The 24,908-nt window shown below is 43.2% G+C and overlaps 1 protein-coding gene across 1 annotated transcript in view; it reads right to left on the reverse strand.

Moving 5' to 3' along the window:
* Nucleotides 1-18,223: 18,223 nt before the first annotated feature.
* LOC309546566 (triggering receptor expressed on myeloid cells 2-like) overlaps nt 18,224-24,908 on the reverse strand; it is a 37,178-nt gene continuing 30,493 nt past the window's right edge. The window contains exon 4 of the mRNA XM_082246316.1: nt 18,224-18,367. Within this exon, the coding sequence (XP_082102442.1) occupies nt 18,226-18,367 (142 nt within the window). The 3' untranslated portion in view covers nt 18,224-18,225. The remainder of the gene's footprint in view (nt 18,368-24,908) is intronic.

Consider the following 24,908-nt stretch of genomic DNA (forward strand, 5'->3'; position numbering starts at 1 on the left):
CTCTCTCTGCATTGAAGGGGGCACACTGATCTCTCTCTGCATTGAAAGGGGCACACTGATCTCTCTCTGCATTGAAGGGGGCACACTGATCTCTCTGCATAGAATGGGGGCACGATGATCTCTCTGCATTGAAAGGAGGCACGCTGGTTATTCTGCATTGAAAGGGGGCACACTGGTCATTCTGCATTCAAAGGGGGCACGCTGGTCTTTCTGTATTGAAAGGGGGCACGCTGGTCATTCTGCATTGAATGGGGGCACGCTGGTCATTCTGCATTAAATGGGGGCAAGCTGGTCTGTCTGCATTGAATAGGAGCACGCTGGCCACTCTGCATTGAAAGGGGGCATGCTGGTCATTCTGCATTGAAAGGGGGCACGCTGGTCATTCTGCATTGAATGGGGGCACGCTGGTCATTCTGCATTGAATGGGGGCAAGCTGGTCTGTCTGCATTGAAAGGGGGCACGCTTGTCACTCTGCTTTGAAAGGGGGCACGCTGGTCACTCTGCATTGAAAGGGGGCACGCTGGTCACTCTGCATTGAAAGGGGGCACGCTGGTCACTCTGCATTGAAAGGGGGCACGCTGGTCATTCTGCATTGAATGGGGGCACGCTGGTCTGTCTGCATTGAATATGGTCAGGCTGGTCTGTCTGCATTGAATAGGGGCACGCTGGTCTCTCTGCATTGAATAGGGGCACGCTGATCTGTCTGCATTGAATAGGGGCACACTGGTCTGTCTGCATTGAATAGGGGCAAGCTGGTCTGTCTGCATTGAAAGGGGGCACGCTGGTCTGTCTGCATTGAATAGGGGCACGCTGGTCACTCTGCATTGAAAGGGGGCATGCTGGTCTGTCTGCATTGAAAGGGGGCATGCTGGTCTGTCTGCATTGAAGTAGGCACATTATACCTTGATTACTGAAGGCCCCTTTCACACTTTTGTGACCTCAAAGTCATGCAATTTTTACAGCGTTTTTTGCCGCAAAGCAATGCCTATTAAATTTTTCTGTTTGCGCCCCCCCCCCCCCCAAAAAAAAATTTTGAGCACCAGCCGCCACTGGTATGTAGGTAATCAAGGGTGGAAAGAAAAGATTCAGATCTTTATTTCTCTGGTCGTCTGTCCAGAACAACACAGAAGAGAGCATGACCCCACCCCTGGAGGCAGGAAACTGGAAGGACTTTTAAAGGGAGGTCCCAGGCCAAGGCTATCCTTATTTGTGTATTCTGTCTTTTTATTGTAAAAATTCCAGTCTAACCTGTTTTTAAAGATTCTTTTCTGGGGTACATATTGGATTCCATTAAAAAAAGAGAATTTATCTCCCCAAGGTCTCCTTTGGTACCCGTTCTCCCTGAGACTTATGAGGGATGCAAATGCCTGGGGCTTGGGCACATATATAGTAGAGAAGATGGCTCACGATTCCTAGTTCAGGATGGATTCCAAAAAGTCCTCAAATTGGAAACAATTGATAGCAGTTTGGGAAGCTCTTTAGGTTTTTGGTCAGGATCTGGAAGGTCACAATCTTCAAATTCTGTCAGACAATGTGGCAATGGTAATCTAACTAAAAAAACGGAGATACCTGCAGTCAAGCATTGAACTTTGACAGGCAGCATTCTTTCCTGGGCAGAGAATCCCCTTCTGTCTATCTTAGTGCTTCACCTCAAAGGGTCTCTGAGTCTGCTGACAGATTACTTGAGCCACCATCAGGTGCAGGGATTGGTGGTCTATGAATCAAAGAGTGTTTCTGTCGATAACCAGGGAATGGGGGGGGATGTGTATTTTTGTCTGCCAGTCAAGTGCCAAAGTTCCACTCTTTTCTCTTAGGGGAGATGGGGGGGAAGTTGACTAATGACACTATGGCTCACCTGTGGCACTTTTTGTCTTTGTTAGGTATTCCCTTGATTCTGACTCATTCCTCTAGTTTTAAAGGAAATTCAAATAGGCAAACACTACACTGATTCTGGTAGCTCCTCGTTCCCTGTTTTTTGCATATGGCGATGAAAACAAGTTTAAATTCTGAAGTGATCGACTTGATTTTTAAGGACCTGCCATATAGGGTAATAATCAGCACCTTCCTGCTCAGTAGGAAAAACGTTACTCAGGCTATCTTTTTGGTGAAGACTTGATTTTAGAAAAAACAAAGCATTAGTTGGTATTCCATTGGTCTTAGCATTTTTACAAAATGGAGCTGATCAAGGCCCTGCCATTACCACACTTAAAGTGCAGATGGCAGTTTTTTTCTTTTGAACAAAGCCTGGATTCTTAGATTTAGGTGTTTTTCAAAATTGGATCTTTCTCTTGTCCTGCTAAATAAGATTTCCCATGTGGGTGCGCTCCCGAGCCAGGTTGTGTGCATTCATAGACACACACAGTGCGGCTTGGCCTTTCTCCTCTGCTTCCTCACAGGATTTGACTGACAACAGAAGAAACCAATGGCTCCCATTGATGCCCATATCTCCTGTGAGACAGGAAAGCCCCGACCAACACACCAAGCCAAATGATAGTAGACTGGAACATAAAAGTAGAACATAAGTAGCTGGCGATGGGTACTCATGGACATTGCATAGCTGGAGTGGAGGTGAACATAGTTATGCTTTAATGCTAGCCCTAAGCTCAGGTTAAAGCCCATCTCTGAGCAGAATTGCTTCAACCTCTATAAAGCTCCACTCCTACCTAGTTACAAATTTAAAAACTTTGTTAAGCCCTTTTTACTAATCTGAGTCCACTGTCACTGGAACCTTTGCAGAGCCTCTTTCAGGAGATCCACTGCTGTAGCCTGGGCCCACAGCCAAATAGTCTTGTGTGCTGCCTCTGGATTGGAAATCAGCACACCACTGATGTAGTCTAAAAAAAAATGTGAAGACTCGACATCTACTTCATTTTGTTAACGAGTTTAAAGTGGAGTTCCAGGCTATACCTAGCTAATCTTAAAAATGTTCCATCCCCCCCCTCCTAACATCTATGCTGACTAACCTGTGTAAGAAAGGCGTATATGCTTACCTGTATCGGGCTGCTCCAGTCCGGTCACGTGATCCCCCTAATGTCAGGGGGGAGGAGAATGCCTCACTTAAAGCCTGCTGTATTCCACGGAAGGGCCCATACAACAAACCCTTGTGGGAGGAGAGTGCGGCTGCTGCTGGCTGACACAGGGGAGCTGGATCACAAGGCTGGACTGGAATGGGCTAAAAATAGGCAAATGTAATTATTTTACAGGTAAGTCAGCATAGGTGTTGGGAGGAAGGAGGAAGCATTTTTAACCCCTTCACGCCGACCGTACGCAAATATGCTGCCTCGGCTTGAAGGGGTTGTACTGGGGTGATGCCTGCAGCTGCACGCATCACCCCGGTAATGTTTCTTAGAGCCGGTAGTTGGCTTTCTTGGCATAACAAGTGATGCGGCTAAAAAGCTGCCCTGCTGTTATCCCAAGCAGCAGGAGGGAATGCCGCCCTTCCAGGAGGCCGAGCGACAAGCCGGCACTCCCGCTGGCTGGTCAGAGACCCGAGCAATGCCGGAATCAGCTTTGATTGAATCTCTGATCTAGTAATCTGGAAGCGACTTCAAGGTGGCAATTTTAAAAAAATTACAGCATTCAAAGCAGCCAAACTTGAATGCTTTTAAGTGCAAAGGAAGGATTTGGGGTCTTTTAGACCCCAGATCCCTCTATAAAGAGTACCTGTCACTGCCTATTACTGTCAAGGGATGTTTACATTCCTTCTGACAGCAATAAAAGTGGTAAGAATTTTTTTTTTCAAAAGGACAGTGTAAAAATATGGAAAAGAAAAACAAAAAATAAAACGCCCCATCCCTCGGTGCTCGCACACAGAAGCACATACATACATAAGTCACCACCACAAATGTAAACAGTGTTTAAACCACACATGTGAAGTATCGTCACGATTGTTAGTGAGTGAGAGCAATAATTCTAGCAAAAGACTTCCTCTGTAACTCTAAACTGGTAACCTGTAGAAATTTTTAATTCATCGCCTATGGAGATTTTTAAGTACAGTAGTTTGCCGCCATTCCACGAGTGTGCGTATTTTAAAGCAAAACAAGTTGGGTATCTATTTACTCGGCGTAATATCATCTTTCACATTATAAAAAAAAATTTGGCTAGCTTTACTGTGTTTTTTTTTAAATTCATGTGTATTTTTTCCAAAAAAGATTACATTTGAAAAAACCGCTGCGCAAATACCATGTGACATAAAATATTGCAATGATCGCCAATTTATTCTCTAGGGTCTCTGCTAACAATATTTATATAATGTTTGGGGTTCTATGTATTTTTCTAGCAAAAAAAAAAGATTTTAACTTGTAGGAAACAAATTTCAAAAAAAGGCTTAGGCATGAAGGGGTTAAGATTAGTTAGGTATAGCCTGTAATTCTGCTTTAAGGTAAACCTTTGGGCCATTCAATTGTTTTTTAAATTTTATTATTTAATGGAATGATTGTGTGGTTGGAGGTGGGGGGGGGGGTATTATTTAGTTGGGGACCCCTTGTTGGACCTACTGCTTTAGGGCCCCTTTCAGACCGAGTGGATCCGCTCGGCGGACTCCGCTAGCTCACCGGGAATCGCTCCGTTGATCCCCCACTGAGCAGGCGGATAACAGGTCAGTCTCTGTTCACTGTGCAGAAACGGACCCGTCAGAGTCCCGCTCTCCTATATGGGGAGATCGGATGAAATCGGACGGTGTATCCGTTTTCATCCGATCCCATTAAATCTGACCTGCTGGAAGGATGGTGAACGTATCACCATCTGTCTGTTTTAGGCGGATCTTGTCGGATCAGATGACAGATGGGTGTCAGCGGACACATCTCCATTGACATCCACCTCTCCATAGAGGAGAATGGGTGGCCCGATCAGGTCTGCCTGAAAAACGGACAGCAGACCTGATCGGTCCAATCGTGTGAAAGGGGCCTAACTGTTTAGGGTTATGACTTAAAGCTTAAAATGTTTGTAGTCAGAAGGAACACATTACTGGAAGCCAACTGTAATGTTCATACTGTAGTGTACATACTACATTTTCAGACATCTCAAGTCTCCCGCAAGTCGCGGGAGACTCCCGCTTTCCGCCCTGAGCTCGCGGGTGTCACGGACACCCGCGAGCTCAGGGCAATATCCCGGCTCTGTGTGTGAGTCACAGTGAGTCAGATGACTCATCGATGCAGGCAGAAGAGTGTGTCAGCTGTCAGCAAGCCTGCACAGAGAAATCATGTCGGAGCCGAAGTAGTGCCGGCTCACAGGCGGAGTGATATGAGTCATGCGCTCCGCCTGTGGGAGGAGCTGCAGAGAGCAAGCAGTGGCTTTGCTCTCTACTACAGCCACATCTTCTACTCCAGGAGGCATTTTGGCGCGCGTGGGACCAATCATCGTGACACCCCACTCTGTGACAGACACAGTGACCTAACCTGAGAGCAGCACCAGAGAGCCAGCACCTGAGACCAGTACCAGCAAATGACCAGCACCTGTGACCAGCGCCAGTACCAGCACCAGTACCAGCACCAGTGACCGGGCCAGTACCAGCACCAGTGACCAAGCCAGTACCAGTGACCAGCACCAGTGACCAGGCCAGTACCAGCACCAGTGACCAGGCCATTACGAGCACCAGTGACCAGTACCAGCATCAGTGTGCAGTACCAGCATCAGTGACCAGTACCAGCCTCAGTGTCCAGTACCAGTGTCCAGCACCAGTGACCAGTACCCGCACCAGTTACCAGACCAGTACAGTACCAGCACCAGTGAACAGTACCAGCATCAGTGACCAGTACCAGCATCAGTGACCAGCACCAGTGACCAGGTATACTGATTACATTTAATTTCATTATTCTCTGGTAGTGTTAAATTGGAAAGGGGGGGGGGGGGGTGCGGCGCAGGCGTGCGTGGGGGGGGGGGGGCTCACCTCCCTGAAATGACTTTGCCACCTCCCTGAAATTAGTTTTTGCAGGTTGGGATGTCTGCATTTTTGAGATGGTATAAACTGCCTTATTCAGTGTGAAGTGCAAAATGTTTAAAACTACAGATGAGTGTTACCAAAGACTTAAATATTAGTGAATAGAAATTTTGAGTATAATTATTATCAGTGTTGTTTGCCAGTCCTTCCAGTCTTCTAAATTAATCTGAATAGCTGGATATGTGTTTGAAGTTGAACCATGTGAAGCTAAAATGTTCTCCTTATGGCTACCTGCTGAGCAGGTGGAGTATATTTATGTATTGTTTTGTGTTTGTTATAGCTTCATAAATCTATAATTTCATATAGGTTTATATACTGGTGTAGTGCACTATGCTGAAACCACAGACGGAAGACTGGTGATGACTAAGCTTTTGTTTCAGCTCTGAGCTTGGTTTATTTTTGTCCATGTTTTGTTCTGTGGTTGTGAGTCAATGACACTCTTATGCTGATTTAACATTTAGGAAATGACCAGGATCATATGAGTGAACAGATGCTACATTAATCGCTGGTTGGTTCTTATATATGCAGGTTGGGGAATGCATGCCCCTTACACGCGTTCCCTGACCCTTCGGCAAAAGGCGCTGCTCTTCAGCAGACTCATGGCAATGCCATTAATTCTTAATGGCACCCATATACATCAGGAACTGCAAATGGCAAGTTCTGTGCGGCCAGGTTTTGAAAAAAGGGTTGGGGACATTTTCACTGCATTTCCTGCAGGAATAGCAGCCCATTTCAAATAAATAGGCTGCTGCGCCTGCACAAATGTGTCACACAGGACCCGCCCAAGTGTGAACTTACCTAACTGCTCTCTGCTGAATATTAAATAAATATCCTCTTGCTTGTTGTCCAGTAGAATTGGCATTAGCAACTTCAAAAGAGAAATATTTTTGGACACCAATCTCTGCTTAGCCCCTTTTTCCTTTTAATTTCCCTAAAACATTGTTGTGATACTGGTGTAGCACTGCCCCCTTGAGGGCTGCTGAATTCTTCACCTCTGGGTTACCGTTAGCAACTGCATGCACAACTTACCACTTTACTTTTCGGCTCAGTCAATAATCAGTCTAGGGGTTGTAGTTGTTTTTGTTGTTTTATTTTAAATAGGGATGGGATAGAGTGGGATACTCAAGAACTCACAGTTGATGAGGACTCCTATCTGAAGATGCGGCCAAGCTGTAGATTCACCTTGCCACTAGATGAATTTAAGGTAAAGTCTCTGAAGTGAAGACTTGACACCCGTGCTCTGTCTACTCTACCCTGGGGTGGCCCCTCACAGGTCAGGCCCTCAGACACAAACCCTTGTACTCACAATACTGTTTTTCCAGGTTCTCCAGTGTCTCAACCCCTCTAGTCCGCTCTCCTGGACCTCTGGGTTCAGCTCCTTCCTTCTGGTTCACAAGGCTGACTGCCTGTGACCACATGCCACCAATGCAGAGGAGGAGACAGCCATCATTCTCCCTCCAGGACTTTGCTCACCAGCCAAAGACCCCGAGCACATGTGCTCCTGGCTTTTATACCACACCCCACAATGCACTGATACAGCAGTCTGTGCCAATTACTGGGGCTGTATCAAAGCCTGTGTACCCATTGGTCCGGTTTCCTCCACTGTCCACTATGCCTCCCTATTGGACCAGTGTGAAACATTCCCTAGACCAGATGAATCACACACTGAGCACCATGAGCAGACCTAACTCACAGATCCTGCTATCTGTTAAGCAGAAAGCAATATAGAATTTGCCTGCTGCTCCTCTGATAGGCAGACAGAGCCAAAACTATACATTTAAATAATGCCGAGCAATCTAAAGTGCTCCAAAAGCATATACTGTATGTGTACATATATGTGCACAATACAATCACTGAGTATAAGATTAATAAATTATTGCATACATAAAGTGCATTCAATATTAATGTAGTGGCAATCAATCAGATATAAAGTGCATAACGTGCCAATACGATCAACAATAAATAAGTAAATATATAAAAGTTTCAAATAACTTATAAAATATAAGTGAAAATATCCAAGTGTATAAACGTATTAAAATTAAAATAGTTGGTGCAAAAAGTGCCAGGTGCTAATCTGGATGCTGGATATCGCACTTCCCACAGACTTCTATATGTAGTCCATTAAACAGTGCATCCAGCAACAGCCTCTGTGATGACCTCCACCAGTCGCTTTTCCCAGGGTCGGTGGTATGTCAGCCTCCCAGGAGAGTGTTTCACTTTGGTTGATGTCCCTCACATTACCATGCAATGTCACATGAAAGAAAGGGGGGGGGGATACTCCAATAGTGCTTATATCTTTTTAAAGTGAATTTGTGAAAAAAAAACAGTATTGTACTCACATTTAGTGGGTGCTTCAAGTGCACCAAGCATATAACATCTTTAATAGCAATCGCAAAACAGTGTTGTTGAGTCCGCCGTTCGCCTCTTTTCTGTGCACCATAGTTGTTTCCATCTGCTAGGAGTTATTTTGTTGACGTGCCTTCCGAAGGGTTGTGCAATTTATTGTGTTTTTTTTTTTTTACTTTTCAGTAGCCAAGTGAGCAATGTATCTCAAACACATTCTTAGCTGTACTATCTGGATGATTTTGTATTTGTCGCCCAAGTATAGCTTGGTTTTCCACTGTCCGGCCCCCCCGACCCCAAATGCCCACCCCCCCATGTTAAGGGCATGTGAGCGCTCACTTGTCCCCCCCTCCCTCCCCCTTTTTCTGACCTGCCAGGCTGCATGCCCGGATAAGGTATGGATTTTGGGGGCTTTTTTTATTTTGGCATGGTGTTCCCCTTAAAATCCCGTACCAGACCCGAAGGATGGACTGGGGGGGGGGGGGGGGGTGGCAACTGAACACAAATATTTTTCTTTATTTTTTTTCTTTATTTGTTTTTTACCTGCACTTTTATTTTTTATTCAGCTGTCAGTGGGAAAACCAATTGATAGCTGATGACTCATCGGTTAATGACGCAGCGGCCGGTTTCCCGGCCCCACTCCCTGACAATCCGCTTACACTGCTCCCTGATTGGGCAAGGCCTTGCCCAATCAGGGCATAGAATGCACGGTGCAGTGCTCAGTGTATTGCAGGGTGTGTGTCAGTGCGAACGGCCAAACAGGCAAATGTTCGGCCCCAACTTATGCTCAGGCCAAATCGTTTACCCATCCCTACTCGGTGGATATGCTTGATGCTACTCTTGTTTCTTCCTTTATTAGCTGCTGGAGCTCCCACTCCCAACTACTCTGATTCTCCTATGTGGCTGCAGGGCCCCCGATCCTTCGTCTGGACAGTGCTGATTGGCCCTGTGCTTATAACATGCAAAAAAATGATCTAGCAATACACACCAAACTGAGCATGCGCAGAGTGCCTCCAAGGCTCTGTACTATAAGGAGATAGATTGGGGACAGTGGAAGAAGGGGAGGATCAGATAGGACAGTATCAACAGCTTTTTTAAAATGAAAAAAACACGAGCGGGATAGTGAGGATTAAATTATCAAAAAAAAAAAAAAAGAAAAGAAATCTCACAGATTTCTGTTCTATTCTATTCAGGCAAAGTTTTCAGTTGGTCATTTCTGCTCAGTCCAAATCGATTCAGTTCTGGGAGTGGGACAGGAAGTTCCATTCTGCTGTCGGAACACAGTGATGTATACTGCATGTGGCAGATTCTACAAACTGTTTTTTCAGCACACAAAACTGCTGTATATGTTAGTTAGGGAAATAGTTTGTTTGAATCAGGTTGGATCAAATAAATTATTTAAACTTCGCTACAGCTTTAATATTGTATTTGTTATGAATTAAAAAGAAAATCCATAACAGTGTTATGATACATTGTATTTGCTTATGGTGGTGCATTGAAATGCTGTTTATATGGATGGCCTTATATACTCTACATCCACTTAAAAATTATTTATGCTTGTTTTTATATTGTTTTTTTTATTATATGCCCACCAAAAGTTCATAATGATAAAAGTTAATTTGTTGAGAAGCAGTTGGAAAAAAAAATAATAATTTGTTGAGAAGCTGATGAATGGGAGGTCCTATCCCTGAAATATGCTCCTGTGATTCCATAAGATCTCTGGTTAGGGTTTGTCCTGTGTTCTGATGGCTTCCACCTCTGCTATCTGTGCTGTACAGGTTCCATCTTCCAGATGCTGACTCAGTTGTGCTTCCCCTGCCTGCAGCCAGGGCAGGAGTGCATTGTTTGTGGATTCTTGTCAGTTCAGCAACTTAGGCCTCATATACACTGCTGCCGTTAAAATGACATTTAGGAGCAGTTGGGCGTTTTTTTCAGCAGCCCCTGAACTCTCCTCTGCTATATCTTTTCATGTACACTGAGTATTTTATAGTTGTTTAGAGGCAACATTTTTCCTGATGTCCGTTGCCAAAGGCTCGATCGCTAGGGCAAACAGAAGGGGGGAGAGTGGACAACCCTGTCTCGTGCCCCTTTGTAATTGAAAAAAGTTGGAGTTACACCCAGGGAGGCGAACTCTTGTCTGCGGGGACTCATACAGAGCTTTGAAGCCGTGAATGAACCTGTCACCCAGACCGTACTTAGGCAGAAGGTGTTCTAGATAGGGCCAGCTAACGCTGTCAAAAGCCTTGTGAATATCTAAACTCACAAGGCAGGTAGGGGATTTGCTAAGGTTAGCATCATGGACAATATTGGCGACCAACCTAATGTTGTCTGAGAGCTATCTCCCTGGAATAAAACCCGTCTGATCCAGGTGGATCAATTTATGAATAATAGTGGACAATCTGTTAGCTAGAAGTCGGCCAAAAAGTTTAAGGTCGTTGTTCATGACCGAGATGGGTCTGTAGTTTTGAGGGAGAGAATGATCTCTATCGGGTTTTGGAATGAGGGACATGTTAGCGAGGAGCATTTCCTCTGGGAAGCTTCCTCCCTGAAGGACGTGGTTAAATAGCTTAGTTAATCTAGGGGCCAGAAGTGGGGCAAAGGATTTATAATAAGAAGAGGAAAATCCATCAGGGCCGGGGGCGGTGGACGATTTGAGTGATTTGATCATTTCTAAAACCTCATCGACCGTACAAGGTGCTTCCAATAAATCTTTTTGGGTAGCCAAAAGGGACGGGACTGATAAACCATCAATCCAGGGGTGAAACTCGGTAAAGGCAGCGTAGAAGGTACTGAAAGAAGATCTTTATAGAAGTTTGTAAAAATATCTAAGACTTCTTTAGGGTGTGAAACAACCCTTCCATCAGGCCTTCTAAGCTTGTATACGTGAGTAGGTTTAGTTGTCTGAGTTAACTTTTTAGCAAACATGGTAGATGTAGAATTGCTGTGAAGGATAAATTTGGCTTTGGACCACCTAAGAGCCTTTTCCGTATTATTGGAGAGGATATCATCCAGGGCCTTTCTTTTAGTGTAAATTTGGTCTATTAGTGTAGAGGAAGGGGAGAGACTATGTTGGTTATATAAGTGATCTAATTCTTTCGTGAGGGATTTAATGTCAGACAATCTAGACTTGTTCTTGGCTGAGGCTAGTGCAATCAATTTACCCCTAATGACCGCTTTGTGTGCCGTCCAAACAATGGGTGTAGGTGAAATACCGTCTTCATTTATTTGAAAATAATCCACCAGAGAGGAGGAAATCTGGGCAACCAACGCAGGATCGTTTAGCAATGAATCATTTCATCTCCAGTTATACGTTGTGCCACCCAGTCCCACTCCTCCCGCTTCAAACATTACTACTTGATGATCGGACCATGGGCAGACATGGATCCACGCATCAGAAGAATTTGCCAACCAAACCGGTGTACAAAAAATATAGTCGAGCTATCGTGTGGGTGAGAATAAAAGGTATAACTTTTCACTCCGACATTGTGCGCACGCCAGGCATCTATCAGCTGCATATCACTGAGAGCTCGGGTCAGGCTTTTGGGGAAAGCCTTAGATGAGGCTGTAATGTTACTCCTATCTAATGCGGGATGAGCTGCAAGATTGAAATCCCCTCCTACCACCATATGGGGGGACTCAAACCTGCCTAGCACTTCGAAAAAGTGAAAAATGAGGCATGCGTGTCATTAGGGGCATAGAGAGAAGCAATAGGAATTGATTTGCCAGCAATACTACCCTTAATAATCAGAAATCTGCTCTCTGGATCACTATATGTGGAGGAAATATCGAATATGATATTATTTCGAATGAAAATAGCGACACCTCTGGTCTTATTCTGGAATGAAGAACATTTAAATTGTCTAAAGGATTTATCAAAAAATTTTGGGTGTCTATCTATCGCAAAGTGTGTTTCCTGTAATAGGAGTATAACCGCACCTAATCTTTTATACTGCTTGAAGGCCTTATGTCTCTTGTTAGGGGAATTGAACCCTTGGACATTATGTGACAAAATTTTAAGCCCCATGATCAATGTAAGGAGGACCACTCTCAAACTGAAGCAACTGAGGGTTGGGGTTTAGATTAAAAGGTAAATGGACCAGAACTGGTCTTGATTGAACCCATACAGAAAACACCTGGGAAACACAAGGATATGGCCCAGATCCAAATGTGGGCGGATTTCCAGCTACGGTGGAACGTGAACCAGGCCCCAATTTAAGGATCACAGGAGTGTATATCGACCAATGTACCAGCATTTTAAGTATAAGGACCTGAAAAAATGACTTTCTGTTTTCACATGAATTTTTCCTAAAACAACTACTGACTATACAAGAAAAGATCAACCAAATGTATTGAACCTGAACATACTTCTTGGAGATGGGCAGAAAAAGAGAACCCATCCAAAAAATTACCGCCCAATGGACATAACCGTCCAATAGCCGTGTGCGGAGACCCGGGCCCCAAAGGCGTGGAAGGCCCAGGAGGGACCCCCACAACCCAGGTGCCCGAATCCTCACAAAACCGCGCATAGGGGACAAACCAACGGGAGAGGAGAGAGAAAGGCAAATAATCAACTTCAAATATATGCGTCATTGAAAATAAACCATCTGAGTATCAATGCAAACACGCCGGCTGGCACTGTCGCCCCAGCACGGCCGCCCCATGGAGGGGGGAGCGGCCACCCAGGGGCAAGGGTCCACCAACGTCCATGGGTCAAATGGTATAAGCACGTAAACTCTAATGTAGCACCAGAAAAGCACCCATCAACTGCAGACTTAATCAGAATGCTCCATCTCTGAACGGATTGCGCCATCTACGCTGATCTCTTCTAGTTGCTGGGGTGGACCAGGTAGGTGAGGGCCTAGGAGTGATCTGCGGACGAGCATCAGGGGCAGCATCCAGGAGGCCCAGTTTGCAGAGAAGTTCCTTTCCTTCTGCTAGGTTATAGACCACATAAACAGTGCCATTGTGAGGGACTGATAGTTTAAAGGGGAAGCCCCATCTATACCGAATTCGAGCTGCTTGAAGCACAGAGGTGACCTCTTTCATTTTGCGGCGCCTTTCCAGTGTAGCCTGAGATATGTCAGGATAAATCTGAATACGTGTACCCTCCATTAAAATATTAGGAGTGTTTCTGGAGGCCCGCAAGATGTCCTCTTTGATCAGGAAGTCCTTGAGGCACAAGATTATATCTCTTGGGGGCTTATCAGGAGGAGGTTTGGGACGCAAGGCTCTATGAATCCTGTCACAGATGAAATCGGACTCCTGCTTGTCAGGCAGTAAGTCAGTGAAGAGCTTGGAAAGTGCAGGGATCAGATCGGTGACCGATTCTGGAATGCCTCTATGGCGCAAGTTATTCCTGCGATTCCTATTGTCCAAATCTTCCACCTGTGTCTGTAGTAAACTATAATTGTCTGATAGCAGCTCAAAGTCCTTTCTAAGGTCATTATGGGCAATAGAAAGTTCATCATGCTTGGCTTCTAATAGGTCTGTGCGGCCCCCTAAAGCAGCTATCTCCTGTGTCAATGTATTTGTTGATTTGTGAATCTCAGACTGGAATTTGTCTGCCAGCTTCTCATAAATGGCAGCAAACCCTGCATCTGCCTTAGTAACCCCACAAGAGTACTCACGAGTCCCGGATTGTGTGCTGGGAGTAGAGGGTGGCTGCATGGTCTCTGCTTGTGGCGATGGGAGAGCCTGGGCGCCATCTTGAGGCATCTTAGTGATCTCCTTGGTGCGCAGCAAATAAGTCGTCAGGGAGTGCTTTGGCGGACCTTCTGTAATGTTCCGGTACCTTTGGTACCCTAAATTACACTTTCCACAAGTGTATGCGCCCCACCATTTACTTTTGGAAAGGTGCGCATACACCTTTAAGACTGGAGCTGTCATCACCCAGCGCCGGACTAGATGGCTATTTAAAGCGCCGGTTCTCACTCACATGTGTTCGTTCAAACACCTTTACCTGGATGCTAACCTTGCTTGAAGCTTCCATGCTTGCAAGCTTACCTCGCTGACGGAACCTCGCCGCGCTGATCCCTGTATCCCGCTACTGGATCATCCGCCACTCCTGAACCACCCTTTGGCTGTATCGCTAATAGTGCTAAGTACCCCGCAGGGGAATTCTCTATAAACTTATACTAAGCTTACACTATCTAGCTCTGCATAGTAAAGACTGTTTATCACATCTGCATAACTAGATTGCTACTGCTACTTTTCTGCACTGGGTTGATCTCTTTTGTATGTCCACCTGCTATTCTGTCATCTGCTACCATACAACATTGCTAAACCTTCCTGCATCCATCTGCTACTGTCTCACCTTCAAGTGTCTATCACCTACCACCTCCACTCAACCTATCCCTCAACCTTCATCATTGTGTTACCACATACATAAAGTCATTCTAGGAACCAGCTTGCTAATTATGTGTATTTACTGGCTGAAATAAGACCTTCCACACATGATGAGTCATTGAGGTTGGGAATGGTATCTCAGCATATCTCTTACATGACTACTGACGTGGAACTATTTCTGCAGCTGAAAATCCACACCATATAAGAAACGCAGAAGCGTTACACCTCCCCGGTTCTTTTTCTTTGCTGACGGCATGCACAAGGTATTCCCACGGGGGTGCTGAAAGTTTCGGGCTAATGTGTGCAGGAATGGCCCCGGGGATCACGCCGATCTCTCTCCTCTCCGACGGAGCTGCGCTTTTAGCAACTGTCCAGCTTCGCGCCGCGCATGCGCCCCCTCGTTTTGAGATGTTTTGAATGGGGATACATTTCTGACCATTTTACAATGTAAAAACGCTTCTAAACGTAGACGCTGCATTTAAACGCGGAAAAACTGAAGTTTTTAACCATCGGTTGCTAGCTGTCAAGTTCCAGCGTTCAGGAGAGGTTTTCAAATGTCCCGTGTACATGAAGCCTTACTGTTCCCCTTTGATGTCACTTTATTGATAAAAGAATAAAAAATCGTACTCGCAATACACTTCCAACCCTTCTACGCTATGGATGTGCTCTGTGCTACTATTTTTTTTTTTTTGTTTCCTATTAGTCTACAGGTACTGCTGGAACTCCCATTCCTGTCTCTCAAAATTGGCTGCATGATTTATCTTTAGTTCTGTAATGCTAACCATAGATGTCTGTTTATTTATCCAGACTCTCCCTGTCAATGAAGTATGTAGTTTACATAGAATAACCTATCTCTGCTGAATATTATTATTATACAGAATTTAAAGATTGCCAACAATGTGCACAGCATTTTACATAATTATATTCCAGTTATATAATTTTTTTAAATTCTTGATCAACATAGAATTTATTTGCTTCTACATTATGTCCTTTATTGATGTAGGGCAGTGATGGCAAACCTTGGCACCCCAGATGTTTTGGAACTACATTTCCTATGATGCTCACCTACACTACAGAGTGCATGAGCATCATGGGAAATGTAGTTTCAAAACATCTGGGGTGCCAAGGTTTGCCATTACTGATGTAGTGGGTTGTGGGAATAACAAATAAGCGTTGCAAAGTGTTTCAGAAGACACTTCAGTGGTACAGGCAACAGTGGAGGTAAGTATTCACTTTGTTCTTTTACCTTTCTTCACATTTATTCTCTCGACTGCTGGCTTTTTTGTAGAAGCAATTCAGGAGATCCCTGCTACATCCTGAGGAAGGTTCCCCTTGGTTAGTGTGAGCCAGAAAGTACTCCGCTCTGAGCATTTCTGGGCACTTCTGGGTTTACAGCTGTCTGCTTCCCACCACTATGGCTATTACAATCTGTGTTAGATCAGCTTCAACAGTATGTACAGTTGACATTAGAGTGGGCCTCTGGGCCTCAGGGGTGTAACTACAGAGGTTGCACGGGTTGCAATTGCAACCAGGCCCCATGTTCCAGTGGGCCCGTGCGGCTCCCCGTTACACCTGGATAGGAGGGGTGGTGGGGGCAGCATGTAGAGAAATCACTGTCCTCCTTTTTCCTCCTGTAGCTGCATGAGGAAAATGGAGGAGATTGGTTCCTCTGCATGCTGCCCCTGCCACTCCTATGCAGTTCACTAGTGTTCTGCCATCTGTGGGCCCTTGTAATTTACCAGTTCCTTCCTTTTCTAAATGGACAGAGTCACAGTCAGTTACATTGTAAAAAAAATAAAATAAAATGATAAAAAAGAATACAATTAAAATACCAAAGAATAAAAACTACTGACACCAGTGGCTGAACTTCCAGGATGGAAAAGGTCACTCTTGCGTCTGGGCCCTGGCATTCCACCATCGTGGGGAGCCCCCAAGATGGCAGGAAGGGGGCCACTGCAGAACTTGTGAAAGGGTCCCTCTGCGGAACCGTAATAAAGGGCCCCGCAACAAGAGTAAAGAGCCCCAGGATCAGTGGAAAGAGCCCCAGGCTTGATTGGAAGGGCCCCGGCCTGGGGTCCGGGGGGCCCTTCATGGTTTCTTGCACTGGGGCCCTGAAGGTTCTAGTTACACCTCTGGTGGGCCTCCCCCTTGTGATAACAATATAATTAAGATAATGAAAAGAAAAAATGTTTCAAAAAAGTAAAGTTTAATGAAATAAAAAAAAATTAAAAATACCCCCACCCTTACACACATACATATGCTGTGTGTACACGTGTACGATAACCACAAATGCAACACACTAGATTTTCAAATGCATACCGGAGTGAAAGCAATAATTCTAGGGCTGTCATTTACTCTTCACTCTGAATTGATGAGAAGAAAAGGCTTTAAAGCATTGTCTAATGTACAATTTTGGGCGCTATGTTTTTTTTGTCATTTCACAAGCATATACAATTTTGGGGCCTGATGTTATTAACAGACTGCGTTCAGAGCCGCGCATCAGTCCTGCACAGTTCACAGTCATGTGAAAAAGGAAGAGAGAGAACTTGTTGACTTTTTCAACATTTTTGAACAAACAGATTTTAACCCCTTGGCGCCGGCTGCACGCAAATATGCGGCCTCTGGGCACCTGGGACTTGGCCTGAATATTTTCGTGAATTGCGATCAATCACGCTCTGCCAAGAGTGTGCGCCCAGCACGCTCCCGGCACAGTGATTGGCTTCTAACCGAAAGCAGCGGCAATCGGGAGTTTTCAGATTGCGTGACCGCTGAGACAGCCAATCGCATGATCTTAAGCCATGTCCCACCTCCCGGCATCTTAAACCTCATGAATAGCCGGGAGGCGCCAGTGTGTAGAGATTTCATCAATTAGTGCATTGATATGAACAAATGACACATACAGTTGTCATGGCATATTCATTTTCATGATCTTAATGCAGATTTGGCATGTATGCACACCCCTATATTTACCACCACTTGAAATTCATAACATTAGAATAGAGGGTTCCAATTTAAGTGCCAATGATTAAAACCCCGTTTTAGAATATGCAGATGGGACTTATGTTATTTAAACCTGAGATATATGGGGTCTGATGTTCTCTTTGCAATTGACATGTGTACTGCTATCATGCCAAGAATAACAGAGCTCTCTAAGGCACTCAGAAAAAGTATTGTTGAGTCGACTATACTTTCTGCATCCTTTCAATGTGTGATTGATGTGACTGTGAGGCAATCTGTCTAATCAGAAGTTGAAATTGGTCTTTCACGAGAATACTGATCTAAAGCACAAGTTTAAATCCAGCGAGGAATGGTTCAAAAAGAAGAAATAGAAGGTTATGGATTTCCCTAGTCCAAGGCCTGATTTGATTCTCATAGAATGCCTACATGAACTAGTTTTGAGCTAAAAGACGCAGTACTGGCTAATGCCAAGGGAGTTCTTACTTTTTCACAGTACACCATTTCATCTTTTATATTATTTTTTTAAATAGATGACTGAAAGGCAAATTTTTATTCAAGTGCTTAATATTTCACATGACTATTTATTTTATTGCTCTGTAATATCATATTCAAATTATTATTTTTAAGTATGGCCTGGTAGGTCATTCCTGCCAGTGTGGTTGTTCAAGTTGTCCCCTGTAAACATAATTTATATAGTCGGGACCACTATCTGGCTCTTCATATCTGTCTTCAGGGCGCAAGAGTTGCTCAGCTGATAAAAAAGGAAACGATTCATGTTTCAATCTGCAAGAAAACAGATTAAGTAATACATATCAGTACATGTGGCAGATATAGCACACTACAAATGTATTTTATTTATATAAATGTATATTATATAAATATGAACTTTATGTAAATATCTCTCTTATTTTTCAATAAATATTCTATGATTTAATGTGATATTATCAATTACCTGCCATAAAAGTCCCACACCCCACTCCCTTGGCTTGAGGTACCAACCAACATATACGATACTACAAATGTATATAAGATGCAAAATAGGAGTATTTTTATGCTCAAAACACTTTTTTAATGCACCAATAAATATAGCTAGTTGTAACCTCTAAAACAGTTATCACTAAATGGCAGACCGGGGGCTGGATGCGGACTGAGTGACTGTCCCATCCGGACCACAGCGGTTCCGCCATTTAGGAGACTGTTCTTTGCCGCTGTCATCACAGCACAGTAGCCGCGGGACAATGCTAGACAGGGATTGGGAGACAAAGCAACTTTGGATGAAGGACGGGGACTGCTGGAGTTAACTATTTAGGTGTCCCAGCAGGTGATTGGTTTTTTGGGTGAAGAGCCGTCCTAGCAACCAATCATCTACTGGGACACTTGAAAAAGGTAACTCCAGCAGCTCTCCTGTCCTCCATCCAAAGCTACTGTGTCTCCCACTGTCTAGAGCTGCCCTGCCTTCTGCTCTCCACACATAATCAGGGAGTAGCAGAATTTATTTAGCAGTTTTGTTTGGAGGGTTGTGGTAATGCTATAACAATATACAGCCTAAAAACATTTTTTTTTACTATTTTGGGCCAGTTTTTCTTTCATATTAAAACAAAATCAGGAGATATCCATTAACATTTACCACCAAATGAAAGTCCAATCTTTCCTTAAAAACATGATAAATCCACATGTATACATTTACATAGTTGGTAAGGTAGAATAAAGACCTCAGTCCTCCCAGTTCAACCTGTGTGGGTGTGTATATGCATTTATGTCTCTAACCGTTCCCATATCCCCGTATATTAGTTACACTAAGATGCCTATCAAAAAGTTTTTAAATTGTTGATGCTTTCTGCTGACACCACTGATTGTGGTATGGAGTTCCAAATCTTTACCTGTTTTAACCGCAAATAACCCTTTAAGCAGTTCAATGTTAAACTGCTTCTCGTCCAACTTCATTGAGTGACTACGTGTCCTCTTGAACAACTTGAGACTGAACAGTTTCACCATTTAGATATAGTAATATATTGCGATCCTTTCTCCTCTTTAAGTTTCTCTTATCCAAAATTAAGCTAAATGTGTTTAGCTTTTCCTCCTAACTGAGATCCTCTAGTCCCCTTTTTAGTTTAGTTGCCTTTCTCTGGACTCTCTCCAATTCCAGCACAACCTTTCTGAGGACTGGTGACTAAAACTGAACAGCATACTCAAGATGCAGCTGAACCAGAGTTTTGTAAAGTGGTGGAATTATGGATTTATCACTTGTGTATATCCCTTTTTATTGCATCCTAATAGTTTAGCCCCCAAGTGCATCACTTTACATTTCCTTACATTGAACATCATTTGCCTTGTAATTGCTCACCCCTCTATTTTATTGAGGTGGTCTTATAACATTTTTATATCCTATATGAAGTTTTTGCCCTGCTTAGCTTTGAATTGTCTGCAAATACCGAGATAGAACTATTTATACCAACCTCTATATCATTTACCGTATGAACAAGTAAAACTGGTTTTATCCCAGGCTGCTCTGGGGCACTCCACTTACAACTCCAGACCATTCAGAAGCTACGCTATTTATCTCTACCCGTTTGATGCGCTCCTGTAACCCATTCTCTATCCAGGTACATACACTTTCTGTGATGCCGACATACCTCAAATCAGGCCTTTATGGGCTACCATGTCAAATGCTTTGGTGAAATCAAGATACTCTACATCTACAGGCTTTGCCCTATCCAGATTACAGCTCACTGCCTCATAGAATGTTAACAGGTTGGTCTGGCAAGAACGATCTTTCATACACCCGAGCTGGTCACCACTAATGATATATGTTCATTGGCAAATTCTTGAATGTGGTCCCTTGTCATCCTCTCCATCCTCTCCAATAGTTTACAAACTATTGATGTAAGGCTGACTGGCCTAGTATGGATCTCTTACAGATACAGCCCTTTTTTGAATATTGGAACCACTTTGACTCTCTGCCAGTCCATTGTTACCATTCTGGTCAGTAGGCTGTCCCTAAAGAATAGGAATAACTGTCTAGCAATCATCTGGCTAAGTTATTTGAGGATTCACAGGGGTAATCCATCTGGCCCTGGTGATTTGTTCACATTATGCTTTTCAAGTTTTTTTAAGAACACTTGCTTCTGTTCGCCACAAAGGTACATTGCTTGCTGTGTTGCTAATTCTACTGTCTTGTTTATTATACGCCTTCTTTTCCAAAGTGAATACTGTGGAAAAAATGTAATAAATTTGCCTCCTCCCTGTTACAGGCGGTCCCCGGGTTACAAACATCCAACTTAAAAACGACTCCTATTTACAAACGTAGGGAGACAACAGGAAGTGAGGAGAAATCTCCCCCTAGGAAGGGAAATTTACTCCTGTAGGAGTTATCATGGGAAAAAGGTGTCACCACTGAAGCTTTAGCGCCAATCCTTGTTTCCACAAAAACTCAGAATTTTCAAAATCCAGTTGTCATAGGTGATATGGAAATACTCGCGCCAAGGAGTGCAAAATAATGTCTGTGGGAAGCTGCAATGTAATCAGGTGCACTAAAAATTAGTGATCTAGGATTGTGAACAGAAAAGCTTACTGCGCTACCCTTTTAGCTAGTGAAGAGCTCTTGGTATGGGTTGTTGATTAACAAAGTGCAGTAAAGTGAATAAAAATAAATAAATAAGTAAGTATGGATCACTCCAAACTTAAATGTAAAGTGCAATAATACCCATATAAAATAAAATGAAATAAATACAATAACAATATAAATATCAAAGAATGGTGCAACAACAGCATACATTAATACTATGACTTAAATAGTGACAGTCCGTTTATCGTGACTAAAGTGCAAAGTGTTGGATAAAAGTCTCTTGTGCAGATTTCAAACGGTGGTGACTCCTGTGACCCTTTGATCACCCTCCAGTGCTCGAAGGTAAGGTATCCCACTTACCAGATATGGTGGATTCTTATGGCGTACGCCAAAAAGAATCTATAAACGCTTGTGTGTTTCTCCTAACCTCGGATGGTCCGGTTCTGTGTTTGGCCCATAGGTACTCGGGATAAACAAGAAAGAGAAATGCTCCTCATAGTGTAGAAAGGTAACGACCTTTATTACTCGAACACATGCATAAAAACACACTCTTCATGTAAAAAACACATCCAATAAAAGTCCTTGAAAACTGTGATAAAAAACTCCAGAAACTCTTGTGCAAATATCGCAAAGGAAAACCGTGATAGGTCACAGCAAAAAGTGTGGGGTACCCATATGGATACTAGTACCGCTGCTGAGCTTCCATAGTGCCTCGCGGCACGGTAAGTCTGGACGCTGTGTAATCACCGCTGGGTTCGCCGTACCCGGAAGTGGTGTGGCGGCGTGCGGTCCAGCGATAGCTCAGAGCGAGGCAGCGTGCGTACCAACTTGACGCGTTTCGTCAGAGATGTGACGTCTTCGGAAGTGGTACGTGCGCTGCGTGTCAGCTTGGTTTTATGCGGAAGGATCAAGGTTCAGCCCATCTTGATCCCGCCTCAATAATTTATGCAAACCGGAAGTAATTCATTGAATCCGCGATCTAATTTCTATGTACATAATATTGAGGCTTGATGCGGATAGCTTATTTTGGGTCGGCCTAAGACCATTTGTTTAAATTCATCCCGAAGCCATTTTATTACTATTGTGCCATAATATATATATAAGGATCTAGCAATTACTTCCGTATGGAGCATAATCGATTCTCATTACATTCATAATTACTAAATCACTCTTTAACCAACAATAATAATTTACATCATTATCATTATACTTATAAAACATGTTACAATACACTAAAGGTTTAATTAATAAATAGCTCGCTCAATATTAATAGGCCTACTATAATACACTAAGGAATTTATTCAATGTGCAATAAGTATTGATAAAATATAATATATAAATCCCCTTACATTATTTGCATTATAAACCCCTTGGTGTGTTGCAAATATTAAAATGATAAAAAAGTATATGTCCATTTATATTAATAGCATTTGAAAATAAGTTACTTCAGATTGGAAACCCCTTATTCTATTTAAAAATTTGTTATGAAGCAGTTTATGTCTAAATCTTTGTTCATTCCACCAGGTTGTAATGTGCCTAACTCACATATCCAAAAAGTTTCGTTTTTAGATATTGCGATTTTTCTGTCTCCTCCCCTCCAATGTAGATCTACCGTGTCTATGCCGCAAAAACGTAATAATGAGGGGTCCCTATTGTGATGGGTCCTGAAATGCATGGAGAGGGTATGTTTCTTATATCCTCTTCTAATGTTACCCAGGTGTTCACCTATTCTTGTGCTCAGTTTTCTAGTAGTGCGGCCTACATATTGCAGACCGCATGGGCATGTGGCCAGGTAGGTGACATGGGTGCTTGAACATGTTATTAGTTTTTTAATTTCATATTCCTTAGAAGTGACGTGAGAAACAAAGGAAGTTTGTTTTCTAACCCTTGTTCTCACTGTGTTGCATGCCTTGCATTTATTGCATGCGTAGAAGCCCTTAAAATCCAAAAAGGTGGATACCATCCGCCTTGGTGGGTCAGGAATGTTATGGGCTAACTTATCTTTTAGGTTAGGTACTCTACGATATATGAATTGTGGCTTTGGTGGTAGTATAGTTTTTAGGGTGTTATCCCTCATTAATATGTGCCAATGTTGTTTAAAGACTTTTTCTACTTGTTTATAATTTCTATGGTACTGTGTAATAAAAGCTAAATTAAAGTGGCTGGTGCTTGGATCATTAGCCCTATTTTTATCTTGCAAAAGGGTGGTCCTGTCCTTATTTTTTACTTGATCTCGCAATGTGATTAGTTTTTGTGTATCATATCCTTTGTCTGAGAATCTTTCTATGAGGGTATTAGTCTGCTCAATATAATCCCTGTCATCCCTGCAATTTCTTCTCATTCGTAACATCTGGCCCTTTGGGATTCCCTCAATCCATCTAGGGTGATGACAGCTGTGGGTGGGTATGTATCCATTGCGGTCTGTACTCTTAAAAAAAGTTTTGGTATAAAATTTCCCCTCTCTGATGTAAATGGTCAAATCTAAAAAATTTACTTCATGTTTGTTGAATGTCCCAGTAAAACTTATCTTATAGTTGTTAATATTCATGTTTTCCATAAAAACTTTTAAAGACTCCTCTGTTCCGGACCACACAATAAAAATATCGTCGATGTATCGTTTGTAAATTAAAAGATTCTGATTGAATGTGTGGAATATTTCTTCATGTTCCCATTTGCTTAAGAAAATATTAGCAACACTGGGGGCATATTTCGCCCCCATAGCAGAAGTAATTGCTAGATCCTTATATATATATTATGGCACAATAGTAATAAAATGGCTTCGGGATGAATTTAAACAAATGGTCTTAGGCCGACCCAAAATAAGCTATCCGCATCAAGCCTCAATATTATGTACATAGAAATTAGATTGCGGATTCAATGAATTACTTCCGGTTTGCATAAATTATTGAGGCGGGATCAAGATGGGCTGAACCTTGATCCTTCCGCATAAAACCAAGCTGACACGCAGCGCACGTACCACTTCCGAAGACGTCACATCTCTGACGAAACGCGTCAAGTTGGTACGCACGCTGCCTCGCTCTGAGCTATCGCTGGACCGCACGCCGCCACACCACTTCCGGGTACGGCGAACCCAGCGGTGATTACACAGCGTCCAGACTTACCGTGCCGCGAGGCACTATGGAAGCTCAGCAGCGGTACTAGTATCCATATGGGTACCCCACACTTTTTGCTGTGACCTATCACGGTTTTCCTTTGCGATATTTGCACAAGAGTTTCTGGAGTTTTTTATCACAGTTTTCAAGGACTTTTATTGGATGTGTTTTTTACATGAAGAGTGTGTTTTTATGCATGTGTTCGAGTAATAAAGGTCGTTACCTTTCTACACTATGAGGAGCATTTCTCTTTCTTGTTTATCCCGAGTACCTATGGGCCAAACACAGAACCGGACCATCCGAGGTTAGGAGAAACACACAAGCGTTTATAGATTCTTTTTGGCGTACGCCATAAGAATCCACCATATCTGGTAAGTGGGATACCTTACCTTCGAGCACTGGAGGGTGATCAAAGGGTCACAGGAGTCACCACCGTTTGAAATCTGCACAAGAGACTTTTATCCAGCACTTTGCACTTTAGTCACGATAAACGGACTGTCACTATTTAAGTCATAGTATTAATGTATGCTGTTGTTGCACCATTCTTTGATATTTATATTGTTATTGTATTTATTTCATTTTATTTTATATGGGTATTATTGCACTTTACATTTAAGTTTGGAGTGATCCATACTTACTTATTTAT

This window comes from Pelophylax lessonae (assembly GCF_965119305.1).
Source record: "Pelophylax lessonae genome assembly, chromosome: 2".
Classification (NCBI taxonomy): Eukaryota; Metazoa; Chordata; class Amphibia; order Anura; family Ranidae; genus Pelophylax; species Pelophylax lessonae.